Source organism: Halyomorpha halys, unplaced genomic scaffold (genome assembly GCF_000696795.3).
Source record: "Halyomorpha halys isolate HHAL.00 unplaced genomic scaffold, Hhal_1.1 Scaffold456.1, whole genome shotgun sequence".
NCBI classification, from domain to species: domain Eukaryota; kingdom Metazoa; phylum Arthropoda; class Insecta; order Hemiptera; family Pentatomidae; genus Halyomorpha; species Halyomorpha halys.
Genome location: NW_027106823.1, coordinates 752,364 through 763,123, shown reverse-complemented (window position 1 = coordinate 763,123; position 10,760 = coordinate 752,364). Strand labels below are relative to the sequence as shown.

Genomic DNA, 10,760 nt, shown 5'->3' with positions numbered 1-10,760 from the left:
ATAATAAAAAGGGTACGTATTATAAGAGAAGGTTTGAATGTGAATTCTGATAATAAAAAGGGTACGTATTATAAGAGAAGGTTTGAATGTGAATTTTGAAAATGTCAATCATTTTAAATAAAAAGTTTCTTATGGGCCATTTCAGAGCCACCGTCTTCAAAAATGGCGCCCAATTGAATTATTAGAAAATGTTATTACTTTCTAAAAATAAAATGGATTACATATTCTAAGATAATAATTAAAGTTTGGTCTATTATAGGTACAGTAAATGACCTTGATAATTAAGTATTGAACCATTGTGGGTACACTCCACTCATTTTACAAAACTCTAAACCATTTTCCCTCGGTTTCATTCACTTGTCACTATCTTCAAAGGTACATAATTATTAGCAAATTTTCTAAAATTTGATCTCTAAAAGAGTTCATTACATTCATTAGCTTTAGGGAAACGGTGAGAAAACCAACTTTTATTTTCTTTACTATTATTTTCCATATAATGAGAATCAATATTTTTTAATATTATTTTGTCAAAAATCATGGAAACTACAGAGGGAAAGATCGTACTTATAAACTAATTTAAGGCACATTTAACCAGCCATTTCCAAAAACCGAAAAATCAACATTTTTGGAATTTATTTTGGCAAATATCATAGGGCCCGGTACTTCTACGAAGGTTATCAGTAAAAACTACTATACTTTATAGTACATTGACTATCTTACATTTCAATACTAATACACATCAGCATACTGCATGTTATACATATATTTATTTTAATTTTCATAAAACCCTCCTATAATTTATATATATCGTAGGCGTAGATAATCTGAAAATTTTAGACTAATTAACAATTGCGATCTTAGTTAATCACTTTTTTTTTGGAACTGGATCTAACACAATGGATTTCCTGAGTTTAAAGACTACACTCTCCTCCCCCCCCCTCCCATAATGAACGGTTAAAAAAATAAATAAAATGTGACGGTTAAATTAACCATGTAAGGCCAACCAAGCCGATCTGTTATAAAATAAATAAATCATAATTTTAAAAAGAAATAATAATCAAAATTGGCTACCTAGTATCTAACTTAAGAACGTGATAAAATAACATTTCAATTAAAAAAATTATCGTACAAGAGAAGTAAAGAGTTCAGTTATTTTAAGGTCGAATCCGTTTTCCAAAATCTATTGCTACACAATTATCATCACATAAGATGTAAACACTTAGGATTTTTTTTTATGAATAAGTATGGGGTATACTGTAAATCTATACCATATTTAATTCACGTCCAAGTGATTATATGCCATAATGGAACACTAAATATGTTTTTATGATTAAAGAGAATCACGCAGACTCGAGGCGAGAGCGAAGGAGACAGTGTCCAAGGAATGCGTGATTCATACTGACGTCAAGAGCGCACAATGTCCTACAGTTCAGGTAAGAAAAGGTCATAAACTCCAGCGTCGTTCTTTATTTACTTTATTACCGGAAACCAAATAAGTATTTAACAGGCTTATTGAATTTAGTGAAGGATGATATTGTTAAAAATGGTAAGTAATTGAAAGCCCCATTAAATTATCTAATTTTTAAAGGAAAAATTTCTAAAACAATTTACACTACATTTTTTAATAGTAGTTTACAAAGTTGTCTAAAGATAATACAAGAAAAATAGACCGAAATCGATCGAATGAACAACTAACTTTGTTCAACTTTGGAAACACTCCGTCTCGGAAGTAGGAATCGAGATTTGCAGAGTACTCCAAAATTTGAGAGAGGCAATCTCCACTTGGAGGCTTAGAAATATGGAGTGGCACATTTGCAAAATAACTGCCATAAAATAAATCGAGTAATATATCATTTTATGTCTCTGAATCGAATAAGAACACTCAAATGATGGTATACTGAATATCACAAGAGTTGTATTTATTCACCGATTTTCGGTGAATAACAGAAAAATCACAATGTTTTGCTAAACGATGTTATTTCAGCACAAATAAATATATTCTTGTCCCTAAAACTAAATAATTTGTCATAGTGGATAATAAAGTGATAGTGTCACACCCTTCAATATTGTGAAAACTTAAAAAGTTGGGAAATTTGAACTTTTTAAGTTTTTCAAACTACGAATATTTATAAAACTGGAGAAATATCTTATTTAAAGAGATTATTATACTCTAAACAGCTTATAAGCCCTATTTTAGAACATAGAAAATTAAAACTAAAGCTTGGTTTTCTAGACATTTTCTGAGGAGTTTTGAGAAATGTTCAGGGAATTCAGGTTTTCGAAACATTTTAGATTTTGCCATCCCAAACTAATTTTTTAAGCAAATTTTCTGCCGTGTATACCTAGTTAATAGTTGTTTGAGAGGTAAGAGGGGTCAAATAATTGAAATAGAGACGGTTCTTAAAGAATTTTAACCAATGCTAAGAGAAAAAAGTACCTTTTTCAAATACAGGATAGATTCATATCCACAATCTCTAGCATTTAAAAATTTTATGTATTCTGCTGTCTGTGATATTAGACGGAGATAAAACTTATGTAAATAAGAAATTAATCGAAATAGCTTGTGTTTATAACATTTAGAAATTATATTGTAGGAAGATAATCCGGGTGGCGGTCAATAAAGGCATCAAAATAGTAACAAATAACTATTTATTGTTAACCAACGTTTCGCCCAACTTTGCAGGGCTTCGTCGTGGCTGATAAGAATGACGTTCTACTGCTAACTGACTTTGGTTAATAATAAATAGTTTTATTTTAGTTTATTAATTAATAAATAGTTTTCTTTTACTATTTTGATACCTTTATGGACCGCCACCTTGACTATCTTCCTCCAATCTACTTCACACGGGCAACTGTCTTCTTCCAATTTTGAAATTATGATTAACAAGATTCCCATGAGCTTCAAATGTTTTGTACTGAAAAACACTTTGTATCGGTACTAGGAGGTATGTGAACCTATAAAAGTGGGAGTTCATTATTATAATATAGGAATAAGTATAATATATTGGAGCCTACCTGCTGTGACAGTTTGGTCATATCGACAGGCTTGATCCGCTTGAGGGCGGACAGGCGCTCGAGGCGTTCCCTCGCCTGAGCCTCCACCGCGATGACGAAGGCATCCTGGACGCAAGAGTTCTGGGCGAGGTCGTATGCTACAAAATGAAAGAACAGAACGTTAATAATAATATTATATTGCATTTAAATCTAATAACTAACTAATAGCTAGAAAAAAAGAAACATGTAATTTCGTTATGCTTGCAGGGTTTTTCAACCTCCACTGGCTTTCAGTAGTAGTGATGAGGTTGCGAAAGAAGCGCTGGGAACTTCCGGAGTCCTATTTTTACTTCAAAACCAAGGAAAAACTTGGTTCGGAGTTCTAAGATGTAATTTTAGTATAATTTTGTATTATTTTTTCTATTTATTATTTTGTTATCAGTTGAATTACAAAGCTCTGAAAATATGGTGTGAATCCGCTCTCTTATCACTATGAATGTTTGAATGTATATGCCAGAATATAGTATTACACAATAAAGGAAACATAAATTTGTAATGTGAGATTTGTGTCAACCCTCCCATGGTTGTTGTTGTTGTTTGTTGCTTAAAGGCGTAAAACCCTCTGGTCATCAACGCCTATGGCATGATAAAAGTAAAAAAATAAATAAATAAATAAAAAATAGAAAAATAATTAAAAAAAATAAAATAAATACAAATCATAAAATCGAAGAGGAGTTATAATTTATAAAGAAGGCAATGTGCTTTTAAAAATCCAAATACTCGTGTAATTTTAGCTTCCTCATATGCCAGAGTTTCGGATAAATTTGGGGTCAGCCCTATCCTGTTTATTATTGGAAAATAGTGAGTACACTCTTCAAAAATATGTCTAATCGTAAGAATGGACTGACAATATTTGCACGTTGGAGACGTTGCACCCTCCCATGGTTTTTAGGAGTGTGTTAGTATAAATTTAAATAAACACACACACATACTAGGGCAGTGCGACCATTTTAATCCGCTATCTACAAGTACTTTTATCTTCGAAATATTGATACTACTGTCATCATTTTCCGTACACAATACACTCTACTATATATAAAATTAGAATGTTTTTTACACTAGAAGGCTTTCTTATACAAGGTATTTTTATGAATAATGACTATTATATATTTTTCATCACTGATTCGATGTTTTTTCTCAGTAATGAGAGAGAAAGTAAACAGCCTTATCAATAGTTTTCATTTTTATATCTATCCATAATTTTATATTTGGCCTTTAATTAAAAAAATTTATAATATAGAATACTTTAAAGAATTTTATCTTACAGAAATTAGGGGTAAGAGTTATATCAATTCAGTGTGATAGAAAAAATAAAATATTTAAAGAAGCGTACATGAAAAAATATTTTAAATATTTTAAGACGAAATATAGAATAATGGATAGATGTGACAAAGACAATGTAACTACAAATACAATTGTTGACCCTGAAGGTGAGGAATACCATGAAAAGTTAATGAAATAATATGTATTAAATGAAAAAAATAATAGGAAAGGGTTTTCACAAAAATACCAAATATGTTATATAATGAGTGTTTTTTTCTTCAAAAGCAGACAAATTGATTTTCAGACGGACCAAGACAGTCGTCTTATTTGATGATTTGTAACAGCTATTTATTCGATACCTATTTATTTTTAATAACAAGAATAATTTACGTATTCGTTGTTTTACTTTGTTTCTCTGAAATCGTAAGGCAAAAAAAATTAGTAGTTTTCACTTCTATAAACAATGGACTGACGTTCATATTAAATATTGTTACATTATCGGCCGATTATTTTGTCAATTTTGTTGATTACGATAAATGGTAAAATATTGTACTCCATGATCTTAGATAAAATCATTCTAAACAAATTTAAAAAAAAAAATGTGTATCGGATGAGTATATGGGCATATAATTATACCAATATACTTAAAAATTATATGAATTATTTTTAAGTACAATTAAAATTTTACTTTAAAATTAGCATAATCCATTTCTTCATTAAAAGTTCGTCAACAATGACAATAGTTTATATAGTACAACAATATTTTTTTTAAACAATGTCATCCATTCATGTAACATTCTATCTTTCATCTTAGCACAATCTAGTATTCTATTACATTGAGATAGTAGTTCTTCGTATCTATTATAAACAAATTGAATGAATTTTAAAATTATAAATAATAATACTAATAATAAATATTGAATTTATGATATAAAATAAAAATAAAACAGAAAAGAGAGAGCGGATAGCTCAAATAATTTCAGAGAAACATGTTCCAAAAAACAATAAAGTTACTTTTAAGGTTGACGAAAAGAGAGAAGGGTAGAGTGATGAAGCCGATAATTTGGAAAACTCTGATAACCAAACTTTTTAATTTTTTTCCATCTACTGTTAATTAATAAAATTATATTATAATAAATGAACTAATGAATCAAATTATTTAGCAGTATAATCATCAACCCAGTAATTTACAAAGCATAAATGTAGTAAAAAGTAAAAACTTCTAATGGTCAGAAAGTCATGGGTCTGGCCTTAATATATGTATATCTTAACATCTAATATACAGTCACAGTGACCTTAATTAAAGAGAATTTAATTAGTATCCAAGAAAGAAAGTAAATTCTTTCTACCATCCACTTTCCATCTTCCATCTACCACAGTCTCTTTTTTCATAATCCGTTCCCACACCCTGGGTTTTCCGTAATCTTCATTCGTTTCGCCTAGATTTCTATTTCTATTTCTATATCTTCAAAACTTTCACTGTATAATATTGGATTACTGCGCCTTAAGCAACTTATAAGAAAATAAAGTTCAATAAGATGAACTTTTCAGTATTTATTTACTTCTAGACTACCTAGGTTACACACAATATAAAACCTAATATTAACGAAATATAATCGGTTAAACAAAGATAATTTGATAGTTAAAAAAATATATATATATAAACCGCCTTTTGGTTTAAATTAATACATTTTTTTTTAATAATTCATTTATTGTTATTTACAACTATATAAAAATATATACAAGTAAATTTTCTCTAAGTGACATAGTGACATGATAAAAACATGTGGGGAATCTACCCATTGATAGAACTGCAATAACATTTCTAGAGGAGAAGATCTCGAGGCCATCTTCTTTTCAGACGCCTAGGAGGATTATTAGGTAATGAAGGAAAAGCCAGGTTAGAAACAAGTGGATTTGGGTGGTTGGGAAGTTTATCATGGAAGGAATTGTATCTGGTTCTGGCAAAATCGGCAACATATGGGACATTGAGGTCCTGATGGATGACTTGATTTCGGACAATGTAAGGAGCATTAAGGATTTTACGAAGGATTTTGGACTGTAAGGATTGGATTCGGAAGGAATTTGATGGTTTAGTGGAGCCCCAAAGTTAAACTCCGTATGTCCTGAGAGGCCTTATAATAGTCATGTAGATCAGTCTTTTGTAATGGATTGGCAATTTAGACCGTTTGTCTAGTAAATGTTGTAATAGTCGGAATCGACGAGCAGTTTCTTGTCTTTTTAGTCTAGTATGAAAATTAATAAAATAAATTATTTATTACAATATAAAGGTACAGTTTTTTCTACTGATACTCACCCGCAATGTTTTTTAATCGCAAAATGCATAAATGTTTTCAACTCTACCGTTGTTCCTCAACCCGAGTAGCTTTTATTAGAATTAATCTATTTGATTGAGGCTATGGATGGCCAAGAATATTATGCCATAACGTAGCATTCTAGTGACAGAAGCAGTCGGTTTGAATCCATGTTTTTTTCTAATTAACTAAAATCTAAATTACTAAAACAAATACCAAAACATTTTTTTTTCATAATATAAATGAATAATATTACATATTAAAAATCATATAACTAGATAAGTTGTGATATATTAATTATCTAATAAGGTGAAGTAAATAACTCATCCATAATAACTTTCTTTTCTTTTATTTTAATTCATCCATTACAACGTTTCTGAGACACCGCCCTATTATCAGGCACTCTATAATTCAAAATAAGTAACACGTTTTATATTATGCATAAAACACTACAATAATACTGTCATATGAAGAATAAAATAAGACCATACATTTCCTCCGGGTTTACTGGAATGGATAGCACCTTGAAACGAAATAGATATTTTATAGAAAAAAGTCTTAGAAGTCAGTTTGTAAGATTCGTGCACCGATTGTACCGTTCGATTACTAGGAAGGTAAATCATCGACAATTGCCTGGAATCGAGGTATCGAACCTATCTCTTGCAGGTACTGACGTCATAAGAGACATACTGTTATTACCTTCATCGGAGGATTTGTGGTTTACTGGGCGAGTTCTCTATACCTCAGCTGCAGTTCCATATGGGCAATATCACATATTTCACTTATCGTTTGCGGTATTTATTTATTTATTTATTTTTTTTTTTTGCGGTCGAAATTAATTAATTTGCCCGAGTCCCTAAATAACAATATTACGTACTATCTGACAAAATATTATTTCCTATTCCCAAAATATTATACCATTTCCTAAAATATATGTGATTGAAGAAGATGGTCGGGGGTACGGTCAGCAAAAAGAACATAAATAAACAAAAATATATTTATTCATGCTACGTTTCAACCTGAGTTTCAGGTCTTCATCAGGGGGTCCTAGCTAAAACTGGTTTAGACCTGAAACTCAGGTTGAAACGTCTGCATGAATAAATAATTTTTTATTTATTTATGTTCTTTTTGCTGACCCCCCGACCATCTTCTCTAATTATTAATTACGGTCAACTATCTAAACCTTATTAAAAAATATATGGGTTAATCTCACAGTCAGAAATAATTATGAATATGAAATTTCAAAAAATTAAATAAGCTCCACAGAATTTTAAAAAAAATGGTATAATCAGTTAGCACTAAACAATGAATGTCCATGCCCCCTCAGTAGAGAAATATATTTTAAATGTAAAAATAAATACATCTTGAACGCAGAATGACGCAGTGCTTAGAATATGACAGAATTTCCGCAACTAAAACGATTTTTGTACAGGAAAAAAAATGTACCCGTTTGTCTTTAATCGTTAAAACGTTTATTGTTAAAAATTGGCCTTAATGAAATAATAAATAGAATGAAAAAGTTTACTATTCAAGATTTTGTCTTAAGGATAGGTTTTATATTTTATTTAACTTCCTAATGATTTGCAGCTAAATCCAAAAAAGACAATTCTAATGGATTAAATGATACTCATCAAAATAAATTTAACATTATTTGGGAAAAAAGGTATTTGGAAAATGGTTTCTCAGAAAATATAAAATAAGTAAGGAGTTCAATTAAAACTCATCAAATTCACAACAAAGAAGTGTATGATGATATTTTTTCTATGAATAGTAGTTTTCATCAAACTTTAAAAAAATAAATTCACAGAATGATAAATTCTCTTTATTTGGAGAAATAAAAATTGGTTTTGGAAAGACTGTACCAACAGGAATTATTAAACATAAAGAACCTTATTCAGGCTTAAATCAAAGTTTATTAAATGTTCTATAAAGTGGTTAATGATATTTCATCTGCTTGTTATACTTAAGGAGTTGTTCGTAATAAACCTTAAAAATTTTATATATATATATATATATATATATAAGGATGATTGACCGTAAGTTAATTTGAAGGAGATGGTCAGGGCTGCGGTTATGAAGGAAAAAGAAACAGTTATCAACTATTTTTCTTTCTTCCTCACCGCAGCTCTAACCATTTTCAAATAAACCTAAAAATATACGGCAGAAATTTAGAAAAAAATTACCATATTAGGTGTATTAGAGAATGATAGACAAAAAAGGAGGATAGCTGATCAGCAATATCAGAAAACTCAAAATATTAAAAAAAAAACTACTAAATGTCAAAAACATTAACACAACTGTACTGGCCCAATATATTATTAAAGTTAAACATGATTTTGATTTTTAAAATTCTAAAATTTTGGACATAATCAAACACGCAAAAAAAAAGGAAAATTATTGAAGCAATAAATACTACTAAAAAGATTTATGTTAATTTTATGACTGACACTAAAAATTTAAGAACATATTATATAGATATTATTAATCACTCAGTAATTTAAAGTTAGACATCAGTAGTGTTATTATTTTTTTTTTTAAATTAATAGAGTAGTATAGAAATTTAATTTATTTCAAATAAATTTTAAGGTAGGAGATTCTTGGCACAGATTGTAATTTATTTGTTATTAATATTGTAAGAATGACCTTATACCTCGAATTTTAAATAGAATGGTTTTAGATTCCTCTTATTTATTTTTATATATGAAGTTTTATATATTAATTTATTTTAAAAAAGTGACAGCAACATGATTATTGTTATTATACCTATGACTAATAAGGAGAACAGCTTAAATGTGATATTTGAAGATATATTTGTATTAAGGTACTTGGTTAAAATACGAAAATTGTAGTTAGTTAATTTAATTGTTGTGTGGATAATGTGAGGAGTGTAAATTTGTATTGTAGATAACCTGATAATGGAGTGGTAACCCAGAAACTTTGTTAATTAATAAAAAGAATTTTAACAAGGAGAGTATTTTCACTACATCTCATTATATAAACTACTAAAATTATTTTCAAAATGTCATAAACTTCAATTTTTTAGATTTATTTAAAATGCTAAAATTCTTAACGTTTCATAAATAAATGCAATATCTTCCCATTTGAGCCATTCTTCTCCCTTTGAATCCTCCGAACCTTACAAAACTAAATAACTTAATTAAATATTTTCTTGTGCTGAAACAACCCTGTGTCCGGTTTCTTTCTCTAAATAATCTTACAATGTTGAATATTGATAGTTTTGATTTCAACAGTATTTCATAAAGCGACTTGGAGTAATGTGATATTTCTAATTGGATATTATTTTATTTTAATCTGTTGAAGTGAGAATTGACAAAACGCTGTCTCGCTAATTATTTACTGGTATTTCAGGTACTACGTTTTTTTTAATAATTTTAATTTAATAATAATCTTAATTAAATAAAACTGCTATACTAATATGTTATGTTACAACAGAAAAAGAAACTTCAGTTATGATGCATATGAATGTAGTGATAACATTTATTCTATTCACTTACACAGATAGACGTATATAGTTAATGCCAGGATGGCTGTTTAGAATAGACAGCACACTATCACTACTAGGGGAAATGAAACCAAATATCTACTAAATCACTGTCACTAAAGTGTCACCGTTAGAGATCTTATCCATTGTAAACCAATATTCATACTTCTCAGAAATCGATATCCTGCCACGAGAAGGCCATTCGATACACCTACAATCAACTTGGATACTGTTAGAAGTCTATGAAACAGAATCGTAAGGAGGCGCCAGTAGCATGGTTTTCTTGAAAAAATTGAGGTTTATTGCAAACAATCCAGCATATAATGAATTAAAATAAATTGATCATTTTCCATTATGTACGAAAATTCATAAAATATGTTCTTTAATTTTTCTAAGAACTATCCATTGAGGAGATGTATTCGAAATCAAAAATAGTAACATCACAAATTTACGGAAAGATATAAAATTTAGTTTTGTGTAATAACATAAGTAATTAAAATATTTACAATTTCCACGCAACTCTCATTTTTAATATAGTAACAAATTCTATTTGCCAACCCTGGGAAGAGAAAACATTTTTATTTTAACTTCTCTCAAGCTAGTATATTTGAAACAAATGAGCCCGT

General features: G+C 29.2%; 1 protein-coding gene across 2 annotated transcripts in view; it reads right to left on the bottom strand.

Moving 5' to 3' along the window:
* Positions 1 to 10,760, bottom strand: part of LOC106692150 (protein PALS1) — a gene marked incomplete at its 3' end in the record, with an annotated part of 447,466 nt that overhangs the window by 303,398 nt on the left and 133,308 nt on the right. For both annotated transcript variants that reach the window (XM_067045121.1, XM_067045122.1), the window contains 1 exon segment: positions 3,016 to 3,152. In XM_067045121.1, coding sequence (XP_066901222.1) covers positions 3,016 to 3,152 — 137 coding nt within the window.